At 52.0% G+C, this 22,391-nt stretch overlaps 1 protein-coding gene across 1 annotated transcript; it reads left to right on the top strand.

The window, feature by feature from the left end:
• Positions 1–59: 59 nt before the first annotated feature.
• On the top strand, positions 60–21,947 carry SCAMP2 (secretory carrier membrane protein 2). The gene is made up of 9 exons (XM_081227465.1): positions 60–221; positions 11,571–11,639; positions 12,078–12,176; positions 14,209–14,326; positions 14,857–14,985; positions 15,679–15,838; positions 16,956–17,057; positions 20,038–20,155; positions 20,412–21,947. Exons 1-9 carry the CDS (start codon positions 165–167, stop codon positions 20,544–20,546), a joined length of 987 nt encoding a protein of 328 aa, XP_081083591.1. The 5' UTR covers positions 60–164; the 3' UTR covers positions 20,547–21,947.
• Positions 21,948–22,391: the final 444 nt, after the last annotated feature.

Here is a 22,391-nt window from a genome sequence, read left to right as displayed (position 1 = left end):
TTCTGTGATGTCACATGACCACGCCCCTCTGAGAGGACGCTGCGCATGCGCCAGAACGGCTGCCTCACTCCCGGAAGTGGAGGGTCTACACGCAGAGCGCCGCTGAGTCTGGGTGCCCGGAGGCAGAAGCGCTCTCGGAGCTTCGCCGTCGGTCCCCGACCGCCATGTCGTCTTTCGACACCAACCCCTTCGCGGACCCAGTGGACGTAAACCCCTTCCAGGTAGAGCCCTCATCTTACAGCGCTGTCTAGTGCCGAAGGCCGCCGCCCGGGCGTCTTCGCCAGAGCCGGGAGACGTGGCGTAGGAGGGACGGCCCGTCTGCCCAATGGGAGAGCGGGCTTTGAGGGCTGGCCTATCGTAGCGTTTGGGGGGCGGGACTAGCAGCAGGTGGAATAGCGGAGGGGGCGGGGTGCTGTACTCCGGGAAGAGGTGGGACTGTCTAGCTCCCGGGACGTAGCCCCTCTAACTGGACACTGCTGGGGAAGGGGACTGGCGCAGACACGATCAGGGAGACCCCCAACTTCAGGGAGAGAAGCGACTTCACCTGAGGGGGATGTGTGGCTACCACGTCCCGCAGTCTTGGAGAGACACCAGCCTTGAGTCCCTTTAGGAGAGGGGGTGACGGCAACATAATGAGGAGGTGGAACCCTCTAGTGGGATGGAGAAATGTGAGAAAATCCCAAGAACACCACCCCCCGCAACATACACACAGCCAACTAGTCTATAAGGTATAGGAGAGCCCCTGAGATTTGTCAGGAAAGGGAGGCTGGTAACCCAAGCTGAAGTACGGCCTTGATAACAATTTTACACCTTGGCCATGGATCTAGTTTGGACTGGGTTTTGGCTAGATGTGAGAGCCCAGGTTAGGGAGGGAGGAGAAGTGAGGAGCCTCCGAGGGTCTTAAAGTGCAAGGAATGTTGGTCTGATGGCCCTCTGTGGTAGTTGAGATGCACTGACCTATGAGCTGGCCTGACCTTTTGAACAATCGACCTAAGAAGAAAGAGACTTCCTATTTAAAGCCAAAACTCTTCCGCCTTTGAGCTAAGAGCACAAGGCTATTCTTTTCCATGATGAAGGGTTGGGACTCCTGTTAGCTCCACAGTTCCTATGCCTCTTGTTTCATGTCTGCTCAAAACCAGTTCTAGGGAAGCTTGCTTGTGCTGACTGGTGGTTTATGAGCCCTGAGCTTTCTGCTTTGTCAGGATGTCACCAGGCACATGAACTCATCCTGCTTGTACTTTATTTTGGTCATTGGCAACTTTAAGTTTCCTGCAGGTGTAGGGGAAGTTCTTGGAGTGGTTCTTCCTGCAACTCACAGCATGAGCTTTCCCACCTGAATCCCTTCAGGAGTTAGAACAAACACAAAGGAGACTAGAATGAATGTCTTGAGAGTAAAAACTTTATGTCTCTTTCTTGGTCTCAAGGTGACTTAGACACTGGGAACCCTCAAGGCAAATTTTGATAGCTTTGTAACCTCAGGGAATTCCTAACATTCCTCATGTAGCTTAATGCTTCTTGACAGAACTATTTGGAGGACTTTATCTCTTATGTAATGCAGTCATCTCTATTTGAGTAAAGAAAGAACATTTGCATTTTTTTCTTCTGCCAGTGTCTTCAGGTAACTGTTTTGCTTTAGTTATAAAACTGCTGTATGTTACTGGAGTTTGAGTTTTAGTAAGGATCTAGTAGCCTTTTGGTATGTGTGCTGTGTAATGATGTGCCTTTTTCTTTCTTCCTTTTTTTTTTTGTCCTGTCAGAATCAGAAATAAAATGTCTGCTGCCATCTGACAGAGGCAGTCAGCTGTCCAAAGATGCAGAGAGCTTGTCCTCAGTGCTAGCAGTGGGACAAATAGTTGGCCTAAATTCTGCCCTGTATAAATAGCAGCTTGAAAGTCTTAAACCATATCTCCAACCCCAGAAATGATTGTGCAAACTGTGGTAGAAGTAACTTCTGCATTCAAGCAAGACAGTCTCCATCAGGCAGCCCCAGGATATGGCAGGACAGGAAGCAGATGTGGTCCTGTAAAGAGCAACATCTGGAGGGGAAGCCTGTGTGGGAAGAAGAGGGCTGGCTAGCTGCGATTCTGCTCCTCCTGCCCTGGGCTGGGTTTTCCCTCTTGGTGCACAGCTGTGTGGGGAGAAGGAGCTTTGGGTGTGAGGCCCCAGATCTCCTTCTCCTGGAGAGCTGCCCTCCCTCTCCTTGTGACGGTAGTGTCTGCTTCCCTGACTGCCAGAGCTGGGACATTGGGAGGGTGTAGCCCTTGCGTGACTGGGTGTGAACCCAGCTTCATTTACCTCGGGTGTTGGCACAGAGCTCAGGAGAGAGCAGGTGGAGAGGAGATAGGCTCAGAAACTGTCACACCTAGCCGGCCTTCAGAGCAGAGCCTTTTTTTTTTCCTCCATGGTGGTTTACAAAAATATACTTAGTGTTCGGAGTCCATGGTTGACTTTTAGAGCTGGAACATCTTCAGAAATCTCTTCTAACCCTTTAGTTTAGAGATGAGGAAACCAAGAACCCAGGGAGGATGGGACATACCAGAGTCACCAGCTAATTTGAAGCAGGAAGGGACTCAGATCCGGGTCTCATTCTCAGGACAGTGCTGTTTTAAAGGTTTTAAACTGCCTTGGTGTTACTTAGGCCAACAAATTAATATTAGGTAAGTTTTTTTGTTGTTGTTCAGTGGGTGGGGCGGGAATAATATGGATCGTATTGTGCTTTAATGGTCCTTTAATGCAGCATGTGTTCTGAGTAATACCAGTCCTGAAAGGTGCTCAGGGTTCTGTGGTCCAATAAGTTTAGGAGTCATTTTACTTGCAAGTTGACCAGGCTTCTTAGTTTGTTAAAGGCTCCGAGAAATCCTACAGTAAAGATATTTGCTCAACTTTGTTTGACCCAGCTTTTCTCAAAGTTATTCAGCCACAGAATCCTTTTTCTGCGAACTCTTGTAATATCCCCTGAAGCTCCTGGTGCGCCTTTAAGCTGACCTCCTTATAAATGTTCTTTAGATATATCCTACTGTCATCCCCACCCCAAACTGTGGGCGTGGGTTTTTATGACCCCCTCCTTGTGTATAGTTATAGTGGGATTATTAGAAAACTTCCTGCACAGTAACACTGTGAGTGGAAAGTTGTCACAAGAGTGCAGAAGAGGTTTTACCAAACTCCTAGGAGGAAGCAGGAAACTTCAAGCCAAGTGTGGCTGATTTCCCAACCTCCACTGGCACTCCCTAATCCCTCTGTGAATTATGGCACATCTGCTTTGTACCATCTGGGTATGCAGGTCCTTCTTTCCAGCATGTCTGTTGCCAAAATTTTCTCAGAAAGTCTTGGGTGATGAAGAGGTTGAGGGCTACAGGTAGGCACTGTACTCCCCGTTTTCTTTTTCAGCAGTCCACTAACAAGCAGCTCACCCAGGCCAATGCCTGGGCTGCTTTTCTTCTTGGCGTATCTGCCAGGTTACCCCAGACAGTCGGCATTGATCTCAAGGAGGGGGAGTGGACTAGCTGGTGGTGCTGAACAGAGAAAGCCTTTCAGCGTTCATGAGTTGCCAAATCACACCATATCACTTTCACACGTTGTCTCCTTGCAGTTAAAAGATAATCTCAGTGGTGTGGCTGCTTCCAAGGATTTAAAACGTTTCTCTCCTGTGGGAGGAGAAAGTGGTGGCAGAAACGTGATTTGGGTGTGAACAGAGTTACATGAAGTTCCCTGCACAGACACTGAGGGCTTTGTCACTTCCCAGAGAGGGTGGGCTCCAGCTTGACTGTACCTTTGGGAATTCTCAAAACCACCAGTGGACCTGGTAGAACTTTCCTGTGGAACAGGAGCATTGTCTCGAGAAATTTGAAAATGGCAAGGTTCATATAGTTTAACTGACCGTAGACAGCTGCCCAGATGGGGGCGGGGGGTGAGGGAGGTGTCCCTGACTTTATGGTTGGCGCCTGGAGCCAGGCTGGGTGTTTGAAAGCACTTGGCCAGAGACACAGCTGAACTTTGACCCTACACTATTAAGTTTTCTTTGGAGCCACTTGGTGTAGGATGATCCTGGGTTCAGAGAAATGGTATATTTAACCAGGACAAACAAGGGGTACCTGCTGCTTCTTCAAGACAAGAGTGCCGTGCACATTAATTAATTAGCAAGGTGTGACCCGTCCAGCAGTGCTCCTTTGAGATGCTGACATGTTTTTGCACATCACTGAGCCACTGCTGCTCCAAGATCCTGTGCAGGTGACCAAGATAAATGGGCACATGGCCTGTCAGAGCTTGTAATCTGGCAGGAGAGCTAAGAAATGCTCGCTGATCATGACAGCATGCCGTGGTGCGTAAAGGGCAGTCAAAACTTGCCAAAAGGATCTGTGAGGGATCTGAGGAGGAACGAGGCAGAGTCCTGTGGTAGGAAGGGCTTGAGCTGAGAGCAGAAAGCCTGGCATATGGCAAGAGAGGGTATCTCAGGTGAAGGAGCGCCAGGAACTTAAAGTCGCTTCCACGCACTGTCACCCCCGCAGCCCCAGGCGCCTCCTCAGTCTTGGATCCTGTGGTCTCTCTGGGAGCCATGGGCCCACGATATGTCTGCTGCTTGTGATGCACAAGCTCATTTGGCCAGTCTCTCTTGAAATTCTCTCTGTCCTTGGCCTCTTTACACTGGTAACTCTCACCTCCTTCCGCCTGTTTTCTCTTCCTGTCTCATACCTTTAAGGGTGTCCTGAAGTTCTGTCCTTGACTTTGTTCTCACTGTGTACTTTTCCAAGTAAGTCCTCCCACTTTTATGGCTTCAGAATAGCATCTGCATACCAGCGGTCCCAGATCTAGAACTCTAGCCCTCACCCTTCTCCTGAGCTTCAAACCAGTACTTCCAACTCTAACCTGGACATTTCTACCCATTCCACCCAGACGCATTTTTTAAATTTAATTAATTAATTAATTAATTTTATTTATTTGTTGGCTGTGTTGGCTCTTTGTTGTTGCGTGCTGGCTTTCTCTAGTTGCGGTGAGCAGGGACTACTCTTCATTGCAGTGCGTGGGCTTCTCATTGTGGTGGCTTCTAGGTGCGCAGGCTTCAGTATTTGTGGCACATGGGCTCAGTAGTTGTGGCGCATGGGCTTAGTTGCTCTGCAGCATGTGGGATCTTCCCGGAGCAGGGCTCAAACCTTTGTCCCCTGCATTGGCAGGTGGATTCTTAACCACTGCGCCACCAGGGAAGTCCCGAGATACATTTTATACGTCTCTCCAGTGCGACGCAGTACCTTCTCAGATCCTCTCCCCACTCCCACACACCTGCTCCTGAAAATCCTGTTCCTCTTCTCCCATGACCGCCTTGCTCAGTGGCACCCTCCCCTCCCCTCCCCTCCCCGTCTTGTCCTTCAGTAACTCCATACCTCGACCATCCCGGGGAGTGGCCGAGCCTGTGCCATCTACGTGAGAAGGGTCTCTGGAGCCTGTACCCTCTTCTCCATCTCCAGAGTCATCGCTCAGTTCAGGCCGTATTAGCACCCATGTGGATTCCTGTGTCCCAGCCAGCCTTCCCACCATCCTCCTTCCCCACGCATCGCACTCTCCTCACTGCTGGCAGAGGTGACCACTGCTCACAATCTCTAGTTGCCCACGTTGCCCACAGGGTGAAGTCTGGACTCCCGCAGTCCGGCCTGACCTCTTCTGCAGTCTGGGTCCCTGGTGCTCCTCTCTCTGTATACGCACTTCGCCCCACTGCCTCCAGAACCTTCTCCCTGAGCACACGCAAGCTCTTTTTAAAGATGCCGCGTCTTTGCAAATGCTGTTCTTCCCTCCCTCCTTAGTGCTTGCTGAATTTCTTGCCTCTCTCAAGGTCCGGCTCAGATGCCACCTCAGTGAAGCCCCCCCCCCCGAGTCTCCAGACAGCTCCCTCCCTCCCTCCTCTGTGGGCCTGTCGCGCCTTGTTCAGCACTGATAACGTGCTGTCACGTCTTGCCCTGGCTTCTGTTGTGTTCTCTGTGCTATTTGCTTCTTGGGGGCAGGAACCAAGGCTTCTTTTTTTTTTTTTCCCCATTTTTTTAGAGACGGGGTCTCGCTATGTTGCCCAGGCTGGAGTGCAGTGGCTATTCACAGGCGTGATCCCACTACCGATCAGCACGGGAGTTTTGACCTGCTCCGTTTCCGACCTGGGCCAGTTCAGCCCTCCTTAGGCAACCTGGTGGTCCCCCACTCCCGGGAGGTCACCGTATTGATGCTGAACTTAGTGCGGACACCCGATCGGCGTAGCGCACTACAGCCCAGAACTCCTGGGCTCAAGCGATCCTCCTGCCTCAGCCTCTCGAGGAGCTGGGACTACAGGTGCGCGCCACCGTGCCCGGCCCAAGGCTTTTTCTTGGTGCCCTTGCCCTGTGCTGGTGTGGAATGGTTTGTGTAGGGAGTAAACAGACCGAGGTGGAAGGAGATGCCGGGGGCTCCATTTGATTGAGGACAGGCTGTGCCGAGAGGAGAGCTGGTGCCAGGTCAGGGACGGCCTCGACGCCAGGCCGGGGACTTAGACTCACTTTTTTGGGTGCTTCTGTACATCACTGCTGTGGCAGGGAGGGAGGCCCCAAGGTGCATGTTGCTTATTTGGTGGGTTCCCAGGCTCTCGTTTTAAAAATAAGTGTGTACGTGGTGTACGTGTGTGTTTAACATAAACATAACATAATCACATTATAGAAAATTTGTAAAACAAAGTAAATCATCCACATTTCTACCAGTCTTTTGCAACCATTGTTATTTTGATGTGTTTTCTATATGAGTACTTCTGACAGAATTGTCATTTGATATTCATATAACCAAGCCTTTTCTCTATTGCTGTCCTGTGTTCATAGCTGTGATTTTTAGTGGCTGTTTAGGCCATCGAGGGGATGTGCACCAAAATGTACTTGTGCTCGCTGTCACTGGATATTTAAGTCGTTCCCTGCTTTTTTCCCCTGTTGTAAATACTGGTGCAATGAATACATTTGCAGATACAGATTTTTACATATTTTCCTCATGTTTCCTTTGGATGGCTTCTCAGGCTCTGGCTCAGAGACTACCAAGGTTAACTGTGACTCTTTGTACGCCTGGGACCCAGCCAGCCTATCGGGTGATGACTGCCCCTTCTTGTTCTATGACACACAGCCTTGTCACTAAAGCAAATAGGACTTCACAGAGGTTCCAAAGTATTGGTGACTCTCTGCCTCCCAGAGAAAGTGGCCGAGTTTCTTTTAGTCCATGAGGTATTTACTTAATGTGTTTATTGGGAGCCTGAAGTAAATCTCACATTGGGAGCCTGGGTGGAGTGTAGGGTGGGAAAGCAAGGAAGAGTCACAGTAAACTCGAGCACAGCCAGGACCTGGGAGATGCATGGAAAGGGGTTGCCAAACTAGTGAAAGGAAGTGTGTTTTTCAAGGCCCTTCCCCGGCAGAGTTGCAGCCTAGCTGTGCTGCCTCTTTTTCTCAGTCCCTCACACCCCAGCTCCAGGGAGTGTTCCTTTGCCCTGCAGCTGTGGTGGCGTGGGCTTACTGACTGGGCCTTTGCTCCCCTTCCTCCCCTCCTCTTGGAACCGTGCCTTTCTCCAAGCCCGCCTGGGCCTCCTCTCCCCTCCCCTCCCCTCCTCTCCCCTCCAGTTTTTACTCTCGTGCTGTGTGCACGTGTCTCAGCTACCAGATTTTGGTCTCCAGAAGGGCAATAGCTGCGTCCTTTTCCTCTTGGTGTGTCCCTCACACTGTTTGTGACTGCTTGCTGAATGAAAAGAACTGCGATCAGGAGCGTTCTGTTTGTTATAAATTCAGTAAAGGGCATTAACCAGTTTGAGTCCTTTGGGCACTGAGCGAGTGTCAGGTTACTTCTTTGTAGTTGAAACTCATCTCTCACCATGCTTTTAAATAACTACTTGACCCACTTATGAGCCAGCTGATTCTGGGTGAGTGGGAAGGAAGGTTGCTGCTGTTGACTTCTTACTTGTGACTTGGAGTAAAATCTGAGGGTCCTCATTCAGGCCAGTCAGTGTGGTCCTTACTTGCAAGGTTCTCTGCCTGTGTCCTACCAGGGGTGTTCGCCAGGAAAGACTGCTCTGAAGTCTGGGAATAAAGAGCCGAGCAGAAGCAGTCGTCCCAGTCACTCACGGTGCCCTTGTCAGCATCCCTCAACCCCTCAACCCCACGTTGACTGAACACCTTCCTTTGGTCAGCCCCCAAGCCAGGCTTTGGGGACGCACTGCCCACTCAGGTTTACCACTCGTGTCTTTGGAGACAGACAGACTTGGATTCAAAATTGGGCTCAGGGACTTCCCTGGTGGCGCAGTAGTTAAGAATCCGCCTGCCAATGCAGGGGACATGGGTTCAAGCCCTGGTCCGGGAAGATCCCACATGCTGCGGAACAACTAAGCCCGTGTGCCACAACTACTGAGCCTGCGCTCTAGAGCCCTTGAGCCACAACTACTGAGCCCACGGGCTGCAACTACTGAATCCTGCACACCCTAGAGCCCGTGCTCCACAACAAGAGAAGCCACTGCAATGAGAAGCCCGTGCACCTCAACAAAGAGTAGCCCCTGCTCGCCGCAACTAGAGAAAGCCCCAACGCGACCATAACTAACTAACTAACTAACTAACTAACAAAAACAAAATCTGGCTCAGCCACTACAGTCCCTGAGGTCTTGGATGAGCTCCTTCCCCTCTCTGAGCCGGGACTGTCTTCATCTGCATACTCCTCCCTCACAGGATGGTTGTGAGGTTGAATGAGGAGGTGCGTGGTAGCTTTTCTCAGCCAGTGCTGCTCAGCTGAGCTGTGGAACACAGAAGCTGAGTGAACCTACTGTTTTCTCCATTCTCCCAAGGCTGGAACATAACCAGGACTGTTCTAGATGTGCAGGAGAGAAGTCAAGTCATTGCAGACAGTGGATGCCTTGGGGCAGTGGGGCTTAATTCTGTCGAGGAACCAGGTTGAAAAAGAACCTGGTAGAACCTTCTTTTCTGGTGGCTTGACACAGTGGCCAGTTCTGGGATGACTAGAATTCCACGGTAGCATCACTGTGTGATGAGCCTGGCACATGGTAGACACTCAGTAAACGTCTGCTCCCTTGTCTGTCCCTCTTCTTCCCTCCCTCTCTCACCAGGCCTCAGCCTCTCTTGAAGCCACATACATCTTTCAGAAAGAGCCTAGGTCTCCTCAGGTGGAAAGTACCCATGTCTCCCAGAGTGTTCCAGGCTCCTTTTCCCAGGCAAGGTGCCTCTGGGCCCCAGGGCTGCTGCTGTGATGCAAATGGCCCTCCCCTTCTGTGTGCCCTAGCATTTGGGCAGTACTTCCCAGAGAAAGCAGAGGAGGGCCTGCAGCATCTAGCACTTATTCTCAGACATTACCTGAGCTTCTGCTTTCATCAGGCTCTCTTCACCAAGCACTAGGGAGCCAGAAATATGAACTAGATCCAGAAACACCTGGCTGCAGAGTTTATAGCCCGCTAGAGGAGACAGGATTTGTTTGTGGTGAGCCTGGTGAGGGTCCAGGGCCAATTTTTTTAAAGATTTTAGAGCAAGGAGGAGGGATCACTATGGATAGGGTAGTCAGTCCCCCTGCCTCCCAGAATCCTCTTCTGGCTGACCTTGGTAAAGGAAATGACGTCTTTTCATGGCTCTGGAGGCTGCCTATTAAACATGCATACCACAGCCAGGCATGTACGCTGGCTCCTGAAACTGCTGCCAGAGCTGCCCTGCTGTCCTTGTCCTGTAGTGACAGACTAAAGTTCCTTGGACAGTGGATCTGATTTCAGTGACTTCAGCTCACTTTCTCTGCTGTGGCTTGATGTCTGCAGAGTCTGAAAGGGGAACAGATACTGAGCCCCAGATCTTTCATGCAGGAAGGCAGCTCAGTAATTCTGGGATAAATCTTCTAGATGTTCAGCCAACAAATAACCTCAAGGCCAGTTCGCCAACTTCAGGTGGCCTCTCAAGCCTCACCTTGTCACTTTGTCCAAGTTGCGGGAGCCACCAGGCAGGGATGGTGTCCGGCAGAAAGGACACAGCCACACTGCCTCTCTGCAGAGGAGACTGGGTGAAGTGCAGAGGACAAGGACCATCCAGAGACGGGAAATGAGTTGGGGCTGGCTAGGCCCTGGGGCCCTGCAGACACAGGCTCACCTTCTAGGAGCTGACGGCCTTGGTAGGAAGTTAGTGTGTGTGAAAAAGGCACGTTCGGTGCTGACCCGTGGCTCTATAAATGTTCAGAATAGCGAGCCAGCTCCCATTTTGAGACCTAGGACAAGTACTGCACTGTGGCGGATATCCGTTTCCACATCTAAAAACTGAGGGGTGGTTCTCTGAGGGTCTGTTTATTGTTAACATTGTGTTTAAGAATCCAATCTATGGAGGCTTCCTGCTGGAGGGGAAGCTGGGCATGAAGGACAGGAGCATCTGGACCAGTAGTGAGGGACTAGGGGTGAGGTGTACAGACAGGGGAGCCTAGGTGAGGCCTTATATAATGGGGACCTTGGCAGAGTCTGGTGGCAGCTGTTTCCCTCAGAGGCATCTCTGTCCAGCTGGACCTGAGCCCCATACTATTTTGTATGGGGAAGGGGAGGGAGTGTACAGGAGCTCTGTTGGGTGAGGGGCAGGATGAAGACAGCCCAGCCTCAGGCCAGCATGGAAGCTGCTCTGGTGGAGAGGGTGGCGGAGATCCCTGCATGAGGCCCTCAGCATGAAGGGTTGGCCTCGGCAGAGATCAGATGGGAAAGGGAAGATTGAAAACTCGGGAAAAGGCTGTGTTCTGAGGACGTTTTTGCATTTTCTGAAAAGAATCTGGGAAAAAAAAAAACCCAAAACAATTTCTTGGCTTTTCATCTGAGTCCTTCATATCTGTATTCCTAGCAAGTGTGCATGATTTAATAAAATTAGCACTGGCAGCCAGCAGCATGTTTTTGTTCCAGAATCTTAAACTGTCCTTTAAAAAATAAGAGGAATAAATGTTTTCTGTAAAATAATAAATAAAACAGTACAGAGAGGTTAGAAAGTGAAAAGTACGTATCCATCCACACCACCTCATTTACCCGCCTCCCCCACCTGCTTCCCCTCCAAAAAAAAAAACAACAAACCCTCCCTGGAGGTAAATACTATAAACTATTTTAAATTTCTTTCTTTCTTTTTTTTTTTTTTTTGGCTGTGCTACGTGGCTTGTGGGATCTTAATTTCCCGATCTTAGTTCACTGGCTTGAACCCAGGCCCCAGCAGTGAAAGCGCCAAGTCCCAACCACTGGAGCGCCAGGGAACTCCCTAACCATTTTGAATTTCTAAAGGGCACTAATAGGAACTTGTGTGGTGTCTCTTCCCACGCATCAGAGTGTAGACCTTGCTCTGGGTCTCTTCTGGGAAGTCATCTGGGCTGAACTGCGCCTTCTCCAGAAAGGGAGAAGCGATTGCAGCTGTGGTGTGGCAGGGGCTGGGCACAGGAGCCTTCAGGAGAGGCTTTCCAGGGCACTAGGAAGGGCTGTTAGCAGCCTCACTTCAGCCAGGTGTCCCTGGGAGGGGCCGAGAGATGGTGATCTCCCTCTGCCTCACCAAGGTTCTCCTTTTTCCCTAGCGTCTAATGGCTCTTTTTCACCTTCTCAGGATCCCTCTGTGACCCAACTGACCAGTACACCACAAGGAGGCCTGGCTGAATTCAACCCCTTCTCCGAGGTTGGTGAGCGTGCCCTCTTTCTGAGTCCCTGGGTCCTCTGGGTGGTGCTGGCGTCTCTGGGGTAAGGAGACTTGGCAGAGACAGAGACAGAAAAGCTGCAGTCCTCAAAGGGACAGTCCTAATGTGAGCTCAGGGGGGTGGGGTAAGGATGAGGAACTCATCCATTCTCCCCTTGGGATCCATGATCTGGGCCCCTCCCGGAACAGGACCAGGAGATGCTGGGGAGCTCTGGATCCAGCAAGGGTCTGGGTTAGGCATCACATCGCCCAGAGCCTAAGGCTCGTTGGCCAAGAAGCTGCGGAAGGAGGCCCAGGGCAGGCCCAGAGGGAGTGCCCCTCACAGGCAGGGGCATATCACTCACCCTGCTGTGGGTTTGTCCCCACATGGCCAACTGGTGGAGGCCCAGTCACCTCCCTCCTCTGATCTGCCCCCTGCAGACAAATGCAGCGACAACGGTTCCTGTCACACAGCTCCCCGGGCCCTCACAGCCGGCAGTTCTCCAGCCCTCAGTGGAGCCAACACAGCCAACCCCCCAGGTACTGTTGACAAAATCCCTGTAACCGCTCCTTTCCAGAAAGGGACACACCCAGACCAGTAGCTGAGCCCTGAGATTGAGGGGTGGGCGGAGGGCTTTCATCCCTGGCTCCCCTTTCAGGGCCCTTTGGATCATCTCTTGGAAGTTGGTCACTTGCAGATGGAGAGTCTGCTCTGCCAACCTATATCCTCTCCCCATATCCTCTCCCCCCACCCTACTTCCACCACCCAAAATAAACTCTACTCACCAGGCCAGGGTCCTTGGTGTCAGAGAGAGCATTTGCCTCTGTTGTGCCATTCCACATCCTCCTTGGGCCTTTGGTTTGTTCTCTCTTACACAGGGCCCAGAATCTCTCTTCTCTCCCTCCCTCCCTCTCTCTCTCTCCTCCTTCTTTTTTTTTTTTAACTTATTCCTGCCCACCTTCCTGTTTTCCTTTGTCCCTTCACCAAATACTGTGAATCTTTCTGCTTTGTGCCTGACACTCCCCTTCATGCCTCACTGCCCTACCCCACGCTCCTCACTGCCCCCGGTGAGCATGGCCCACAGTGGAGTTGTATGTTGCAGCTCCTGCTTAGACAGGCCAGCAAGTTCCTGCCTACCAGATTCCTGGTAGTGAGCGAGCTCTCAGAGAGGCAGACGCTACTAGGAGGAGATAGTATCCTCAGAGACAGCTACGTGCGAAACCTCCCGAAGGTAGGCAAAGTATAGATGAGCAAGAGTGAGGGCAAGGCCCCTGGAGCCTGCCCAAGCTGGGCTGTGGACTTTAGTGGGCCCCAGGCTGCTCCTACCGTCTGACTGGACTTGCTTTGAACGTTCTGCTCTGCCTGGGCCCCTGAGCCCCACCCATGGCCCTAGAACCCTGTGGAGGTGAGGCAAGGCTTAGAGGCAGGGGTGACTTTCCTGTTCGGCTGGGTGGTGGGCCATAGGGACCTACTCAGCTGAAGTTGCAGACTTGGGAGAGGAGGCTAAGCCCCCCCATGTGGTCTCGGATGGTCAATTCTTCCGCCCCCACTGCCTGAAGTTTACCTCCTGAAGGCAGCCTTAGCTCTTTGGAGAACACCTTTTGGAGAGAGAGAGAGTGCACGCGCTCAGCTACGTATGTACAGGTATGCCTGCCTTCTCATCCTGTGAGATGACCTGTTTGATACCTACTCCCTAAAGAGGACTGTAGACTTCAGGAGGAACCAGGTCCCAACAGGGGGAGCAGGGCCCCGGGCTGGAACACCAGACCCAAGCCCAGCCGTATTCAGCCTCACGTGTAGTCTCCTAGCTGCTTCACTCAGAGGCCTGGCTCTGCCTGGAGAGGGGTAAAGCTTGGACCCTTCATGCCATGAAAGCCAGGCGAAGCAGGGCCAAGCCTAAAGGGCTGTCCTGGGTTATACTGGGTAACAGTTCAGGTGGACCTCTGGGCAGCTCCTGGGGGTGGGGCGGGGGGTACTTAAACATAGATCCCCAAGGCTCTGGGTACCCAAGGCTGTGCTCGAGTATCTCCCTTCCCCTTACACTGCTGGCAGTTTTGCACTGTTTCCCCGTCACTCTCTCTCTCTCTCTCTCTCTCTCTCTCTCTCTCTCTCTCACACACACACACACACGCACACACGCACACACACACACTCTCTCTCTCTCTCTCTCTCTCTCTCTCTCTCTCTTCAAGTGAGGTTGGCTCTCTGGGTTTCTGGCTGTAGGTTAGTTTCTTGTGAGCTCATTTTCCCTTTGCCATTACTCCAGAAATCACTTGAACTGAACTTTGCCTGGACTCCAATATGGGAAATAACCCTAACCCTAACTCAAGCTCAGGGATGAAGGGGAGAGAAGAGCCCTGGTAATGGCTAAGGGGCCAGAGGTGGTATAGAGGCGGTAGGGGGCAGGTCACCTTGGCCTCTCTACGGTGGTCTCAGGTACCCAAGACACCCTGGGGCTAAGACTCTGGGCTCTCCCTGCATGGGGGCAAGGCCCCTCTGACTTCTGCTCACGCTGACACTGTCTCACTGTCTCTTTGTCTGGCCACCCGCCACCTCCTCTGTTCCCTCCAGGCTGTGGCCTCTGCAGCCCAGGCAAGCCTGCTCCGGCAGCAGGAAGAACTGGACAGGAAAGCAGCTGAGCTGGAACGCAAGGAGCGGGAGCTGCAGAGCACTGTGGCCAACTTACACAGTAAGGGAGGCCGCCGTGCTTGGCTCAGGGAGTTCCCCGAGCCCTCTTGTTCTGGGGCAGCCTCGGAGCTTTGCTGAACTCCTGTTCGTCTTAGAATGGCATTGGCCTTGGGGAATACCAAGTAAGGTGGGGGTCAGGAGACTTGCCATGTAGTCCTAATGGATATAGATTATTTCTGCACTCCTTCCCAGCTCTACAATTCTTAGATAGAGTGGGGGCACTGGTCCCAGGATTCCTTACTCATGATGAGGACCCTTTGCGCTTATGGTCTGGTTGTTAATGAAAATAATCACTTAGGCTGTTAAGCTCTGTGTTTCCCAGTACATTTGGGGTCCATTATCTTGGAGTGAGCTCTTGGGTATTTGTGTCCCATCACCCTTTTTCCATCCCACTCCGTATCCGTAGACCCCGAGCCCCGCCTGCTGGCGCCGCTCTGGGAGCCCTGGTTTGGCCCATGAACGAGGCCGGTGTGTGCATTCCGCCAAGCTGCTGCTGAGGCTGGGCTCACCTCCTCACCTCTTTCCACACAGTGAGAGAGAACAACTGGCCACCCCTGCCCGTGTGGTGTCCTGTCAAGCCCTGCTTCTATCAGGATTTCTCCACAGAGATCCCTGCCGACTACCAGCGGATATGCAAGATGCTCTACTATCTCTGGATGTGTGAGTCCCACTCCTGCCCCTTTGAGCTCCAGGATGAAATGGGCTGTGACTCGAGAGCCCTATCTCTGCTCTGGCTGCTCCTCCCTGGCGGGCTCCAGCCTTTCTCAGTGCTGGGCTGGGCTGCGGGGTGCCTTCTGCCCACATAATTGGCCTTCTACAGTCTGCTGCCTGTCCTAGGAACCTCCCCTCAAGGGCCAGTCCAGACCATGGATCAGGTAGAGTGGGACTAGCTGGAGGCTTCTGAGTTCCTGCAGAGCTCACTGCGCTAAAGGACCTCCTTAGGTGAAGGCCTCCCCTCCCCACAGTCCCCTCAGCTCCTAGGAGTGAGGATAAAAAACTTCCTGTAGCTCCATTGTGAGCTGTGCAGGACCAGGGGAAAGAGTTGCTGAGAGAAAGACTTCATTCCCCAAGGGTCAGCCCTTGGGTCTGCATCTGCCCCTCCACTGCCACTCCTCATATACCTAGGCTGTCCCATCGTCTGTTAGAAACTTGGTTTGGTCCCTGGTTTTAAGGACGCAGAAAACCAGGATTTGGGAGCTAACCCCGCCGGTGTACAGACCGAGGTCCTCTAGTATTTCTGCAGCTGCCCTCATAGCCTGGACTTCTTTTCCTCTGCAGGGGGTGGTTTGCCTTGTTGGGGAAGCCTTCAGTCACCTTGGTACAAGCCTCTCTCTCCCCCCTCTCCTTTCCCAGTGCATTCAGTGACTCTGTTTCTGAACCTGCTTGCCTGCCTGGCCTGGTTCTTAGTCGACACCTCCAAGGGAGTAGACTTTGGCCTCTCAATCTTGTGGTTTGTGATCTTCACGCCCTGTGCCTTCCTTTGTTGGTACCGACCCATCTACAAGGCTTTTAGGTGAGTGGGGCTGGGGCAAGGGGTGAGTGTATGGCTGGCATCCCCGGTTGCAGGCCAAGGGCCATAAGCCCTGGGGCCCCATCCCAGTCTTAGAGCAGAATGGATTGGTGGGGAAATTCACTCTCCCATTTCCACCCATAGTGAGAGCAGACAGGAAAGCTGTTTTCCTCAGTTGTACCTGAGGTCTGCTCTGGGCCCTGTCCTTGGACTAGACACAGGAGACCTAGAGAGGAAGTCAGGAGCTTTACTTGCCTTCCCCCTGCTCCCAGTTTGTCTGGTTCGGTGGGATTTTAGTCACTGGGAAGAGGGTGTGCTTCTCTGATAGAAGTGGAACTTCTCTGATAGACAGAGTCTGACAGAGTCGGATAAGCTCTGAATGGCTTACCCCTCCACGCTCATTTCTGCTCCTCCCCCACCTCCCCAATAACTCTTGAGCATCGCTGAGTGCCAGTATTTGACCGGTTGACCTAGAGTCCATTCTGTGGACATGAATGAGTCCACCTCACACCCCACTAGAGCTTTCAGAATTGTGCCTCAGAGTTGATGCTTTCAGGACAGAGAGCCCAGCAGGCCCCTGGAAGAGGGGGCAGGGCAAGTGGCTGAACCCTCCCATGCACTCAGCAGGTAAAACCTGCACTCACTGTATTCTTGCCCTCCAGGACACTGAGATGGAAGTACTCAAAACACCAGTTTTGTCTCATATTCCCTACTCCCCAAATATCTTTTCTTCTGCCCAGGACTACAGTTTTATTATAAAAGATTTATTATCTTTATAACAGGCTTAGATTTTCTTCCCTGTTACAATGCAAATAAGTACTCCAGGAAATGGACTGTTAGGCTGTTTACATTGTCCTTGGGGTGAGCAACTTTATTAGTTCTTTGAGGAAGGAGTCAAGCACTGACCCCTTAAATTGGAAGGCAGTGGAAGGCAAGCCCTTTTTGATTATGGTGGTGAGTGCCTGTGTCCTTATGGACAGTGTGGCTGGCCCACTGGAGCTCTTTCTACTAGCATCCTACCTCCTGACTCGTAGCGAGGAAGGTGTCATAGCAAGTGAGGAAGGCTGAGGAATGAGCCCCAAACCCTCTTGTGACTTCTCATTTCCCCCTCTCTCCACAGGTCCGACAACTCTTTCAGCTTCTTCGTGTTCTTCTTTGTATTTTTTTGTCAAATAGGGATCTACATCATCCAGTTGGTCGGCATCCCTAACTTGGGGGACAGGTGAGAGCTGGGGTAGCACAGAGGGAATTGTGCCCTGTTTCTCTGCTCCTAGAAAGCCCCCACAGATGACCCATCTTCCACCATGGCAGGGAGAGGGGACGGTGGGTCAGCTGGGGTCTGCCTTCGTGCCCCCATCCACTTCTTCACTGGTAGCCTACACTCACTGTCTTGCCTTGCTCACCACTTTCTGGGGCATTGTGAGTGGACTTGGCCTGAATCCTTAGGCTACCAGGGCTGTGTCCTGCCCTGGATGGCCTCCTCTTCCTTTTCTCCTGCCATGCCCTCCTAGAGGCTGGTGCTACTCTCACAGGCCCCAGAGAAGCCCTGAGGTTTGGGCAGCTGCTGATGGGTGTCCTGGCCTTTGCAAACTGTGAGCTGTGACTTTTTCCAGAGGCCCTGTCATCTCAGGAGATGGAGCCCTTGCCCCTCATGGATCAGCTCCTTCTGGCTGCTCCCCTTGAGCACAGCTGGCTTGAGCGTCCTGGCTACTGCAGTCTTCAGCTCAGAATTAGTCTCAAAAAGAAAAGCCGATGGCTGATGTTTTCCTTTCTGCTCCAGTGCACAGGGAACATTACAGAAAGGTCAGGCTGGCACTTGGCTGAAAGCCTGAGCCTGGAAGGGCTGTACTATTTTGGTCCCCTCCCTCCAGTGGAACTGGCAAGTCCAGAGTGGTGGGGAGGGGTGACTCAGCTCGCACTCAGAGCAAGTGCACGCTGCCCTCCCCCCACCCCTCTTCCTTCTCACCTTGCTGTTTCTAATCTGGCCCCTTTTCTCTTTGACTGATGACCCAGTTTCATTACTCATTACCCTAAGTGAGGTCCTGGTAAAAGGCTGTGATTAATAACTGCTGTTTATACCCCGGACTGGGAGCCAGAAGGCTTGAGTTCTGGTCCTGGCTCAGCCCCTCACTGCCCTGCCTGGATGAGCTCTGCAGCCTCCAGCCTCCCAGTGCCTTTCTCATCTCACCTCAGAATCCCCCCAATTGGGTGGATATAATCCCCCCTCCCTTTTTTGTTATTGATTGTAAAATACACATAACGTAAAATTTATCATTTTATTTACCACTTAAACCATTTTAAAATGTACAATTCAGTGGCATTTAGTACATTCACAGTGTTGTGCAAACATCACCGCTGTCTAGTTCCAGAACATTTGTCTCACCCCATAAGGAAACTCCACGCCCATTAAGCAATCACTCCTCATTCCCTCGTTCCCTTGTTCCCTGAGCCCCTGGCAACCATTGAACTGCTTTCTGTCTCTCTGGATTTGCCTATTCTGAACATCTCATATAAACGGAATCATACGACATGTGGCTTTTTTTTTTTTTTTTTTTTTTTGGCGGTACGCGGGCCTCTCACCGCTGTGGCCTCTCCCGCCGCGGAGCACAGGCTCCGGACACGCAGGCCCAGCAGCCATGGCCCATGGGCCCAGCCGCTCCGCGGCCTGCGGGATCCTCCCGGACCGGGGCACGAACCCGCGCCCCCCGCATCGGCAGGCGGACCCTCAACCACTGCGCCACCAGGGAAGCCCCCCAACATGTGGCTTTTTGTGCCTGGCTTCTTTCACTTAGCATAGTGTTTTCAAGGTTCATGTTATTACTTCTTTCCATTTTATGGCTAAATAATATTCCATTGTTTTTGGAGATACTGCATTTTGTTTATCCACTCATCGCTTGATAAACATTTGGGTTTCCACCTTTTTGCTGCTGTGAATAGTGCTGCTGTGAACATTTGTGTACAGGTTTTTGAGTACCTGTTTTGAGTTCTTTTGGGTGTGTATCCTGGGGTGGAATTGCTGGGTCATATGGTAATTCTGTATGTAATTTATTGAGGAACTGCCAAACTGTTTCCCACAGAGGCTGAACCATTTCACGTTCCCAATAGCAATGTATGAGAGTTCTGGTCCCTCCATATCCTCACCATGCTTGTTTGGCCATTTGTATATTTTCTTTGGAGAAATGTCTATTCATATCATTTGCTAATTTAGTAATTGGGTTGTCTGTTGTTGAGTTCTTTATATATTCAGCATTGTAGCTGCTTATCAGATATAAATTTTTTCCTTTCTGTGTGTTGTTTTTCACTCTTGATAGTATCCTTTGATGTACAAAGGTTTTAAATTTTGATGAAATCCAATAGTTTTAGTTATTATTAGGTTTGAGTTAATTTTTGTATGTGGTCGAAGTAGGGTCCCCCTTCATTGTTTTGCATGTGGATATCCAGTTGTCCCTGCACCATTTGTTGAAGAGGCCATTCTTTCCCCATTCAGTGGTCTTGGCACACTTGTCAAAAACCAGTTGATGATTGGGATTTCCCTGGTGGTCCAGTGGTTGGGACTTCCGGGAAACTAAGATCCCACATGCCACGTGGCCAAAAAAAAAAAAAAAAATCAGTTGACGGTAATATATAGGTTTGTTTCTGGACTCTCAATTCTATTCCATTGATCTATACATCTGTCCTGATGCCAGTACCGTATTGTTTTGATAGCTATAGCTTTGTAGTAAGTTTTAAAATCAGAAAATGTGAGGACATCCCCTTTATAGATGAGGACACTGGGGCTCAGGAAGGAGACATGACTGGCTGGAGGCAGAGGGGCTGTCCCTGGGCCTCAGTGGGAGGAGCTGAGGTGAGAGGATGAATGTAGTGGGTTGGCCAGTGGTCCTCCTTCCCAGAGAGAGGGCCCTCAGGAGTGTGTAGCCAGGCTTTCCATGTCCCCCTAACCCCCAGAGCAGCAGGAAAAGGCTCTACCCGGGGCTATTCCTGACTGTAGAGGCAGCAGCCACATCCTCCCTTCCAGACCTCACAAGGCCCAAAGATTCCCAGTGGGCAGTGTGGGGCCTGATGGCCTTCACAGAGGCCTGGCCTCTGCAGGGAGATGCCTGGGCGGTGTTCAGCACATAGTGGCCATTTGGAGAAGAGCCCCTCACGGGGAGCTCTGGGGCCCAATCCCACTACAACCCCTCTGGCCTCTTCCTCCCTTGCAGTGGTTGGATCGCAGCCCTGTCTATACTGAAGCAAGACTTGGCTGTGTCGATCATCATGATGGTGGTGGCTGGCTTCTTCACCCTCTGTGCCGTGCTCTCACTCTTCCTCCTGAAACGGGTGAGTGGTGGGTGCTGGGCCAGCTGCAAACCCAAGGAAGCAGGCACCTCTCTCCTGCCTACTCCATGGGGGTGTTCATCCCTACAGCAGTTGGGCCTCCTGGGTCCTCAAAGGTCCAGCAGCTTCCTCCAAGGTTCTGGGTGGGAGGTCAGGCAGGCTGGGGTTTGTGGTGGCTCCCTTGGGAATATAACCTGGATGACTTGGTTTCTGGTGGCCCACAGGGCGGGGCTTTTCTCACCACAGCCTCTTTCCGCAGGTGCACTCCCTGTACCGCCGGACCGGGGCCAGCTTCCAGCAGGCCCAAGAGGAGTTTTCCCAGGGCATCTTCAGTAACAGGACCTTCCGCAGTGCCGCCTCATCTGCTGCCCGAGGAACGTTCCAGGGGAATTAGTCCTCCTGACTCTCTTCCTCTGCCCTGGCCTTTTCTCTCACCTGCCTTCTGAGCTGCACTTTCCGTGGGTGCCTTAAGCAGTGGCTATGCCCAGCACAGACCTGGGGAAGGTCTTCCCCGTGGCTCTTCCTCCTTCCTCAGCAACCAGCTCTCCCTTCCACCCGAGGAAAGTGGAGGGAGGGACAGGAACTGTTTCTTACACAAGAGGAAAACAAACAGCTGTCTTTCCTTCTCTGGTGGTGGTTTGGTAGGGTTTTTTTGTCTCTCTGGAAGCAGCGGGACTGAAGTTCTCTTCTCCCTACACACATACACACACATGTACTCACACACATACAGACATACATGTAAACACTTGGGGTCACTGGCTGCCCTGGGCCCACCCCAGATGGAGTTTTATTTCTGCTGGAGTCCTGAGATTCCACTCTTTCCCCAGCAGGCCTGCCCTGAATCTGGTGCTACAGACCCAGTCTGTGGCTCCCACAGTCCTGCCCTTCTTTCCTGCCCAGGCTGAGGTAGCCTCCTAAGGGCTCCCCTTTAGATGAGCTGCAGTCTGAACTCTGTTCCTCAGATCACTGGGGTGGTCTCCGGGCTCCCAGAGCCTCTAGCCTGGTTGCCCCAGCCTCTTTTCCTGCCTCATGTTTCTCACAAACAGTTTCATAGCCCTTTAGACCCCCTGCACCCTCCCAGTGTGCCCTCTGGGGCCCTTCCCTCTTTAGACTTACTGAACGTGCAATGGGGTTGGTAGGGATTTGCGGATGCAGAGGGATAGAGGACACCGACCCAAAGTTGTCTTGGCCAGCCTTTGGCTGTCTTCTAGGAAGGTGGGTTTGACTGGTTGTGGTTTATTTGGTCCTGTCTGTTTTGATTTCTTCTCTTCCGGAGAGATAGCTGCCCTTTCCCTTGGCCTCAGACTCTGCCCCCGCCCCACCCCTGCCCCCCACCATCAGCAATAACTAGCTTGTATGACTCATAGGGAGGGCAGGGGGAATCAGTTCAGAACTGCATCCTTCAGGCCACCTTTCTGAGGGTCCCAGACTAATCCTCTAGGGTTCTCCCATACTCCCAAGTAGAGTCTAGGTCACCTTCCACTAGTCCTGGGGATTCCCAAGGAGGTGTGTCACTGTGATGGGTGCTTAGGAGTTCACGGTTAAATCCTGTACCCTGTCCTCCAGAGGCGGAAGGAGTCGGTGGGTGGACTGAGGGGACTTCTCAAAAAGCTGGCCAACCTGCTACCCGGAGACAGCCCTCAGGCTGCCAGCTTACACAGCCCCAGAGCCACTGAATGATAATGGCAGTGACCAAGGTTTTGTAAACTCCTTTCTGGTATTTTTTTCTCCGTGTATAAATGTATATGTTATGTCTCAATTTTGTCCTTAAATAAAAACAAGACATTTTCAGACAGTACTGGTCCTCATGTCTGCTGGACTTGGGAGGATGGGAGTGGCCCATAGGGTAGGGGCTGAGGCACGCCAGCCATAGGCGAGAGGAGACAGTGAAGACGCTGCGTCTGGCTGCGCTACTCCCTGGCTGGTTTGTGACAGGCCAAGCCCCTCATCCCTGGGGCTGAGCCCCGTACTGAGATTGCTTGTTGTCTTCCATGGTACTTTCTTGTCCCAGTACTTCCACTTTCAGAGCTGCTGGTCTTGGGGGTGGGGGACCTCTTTGAACCCCTCCTCCCCATCTTACACACCTGCTCAGCCGGGCTTCTCTCTTATCGCCCCCTTCACGTGGGCGATCTCTAGGATGCTGTCTGAGCCTGGATGGGATTCCCCAGGTGACCTCGTCTGCTGGCCTCCACTAACTCCCGTTAGGCCCGCGAGCTCGTCAGTATCCGCAAACGGATCT

The sequence above is a fragment of the Mesoplodon bidens genome (genome assembly GCF_964165515.1).
Source record: "Mesoplodon bidens genome assembly, chromosome: 3".
In the NCBI taxonomy this organism is placed as follows: Eukaryota; Metazoa; Chordata; class Mammalia; order Artiodactyla; family Ziphiidae; genus Mesoplodon; species Mesoplodon bidens.
The sequence above is the reverse complement of the archived record's forward strand: the minus strand, read 5'-3'. Positions and strand labels throughout refer to the sequence as shown.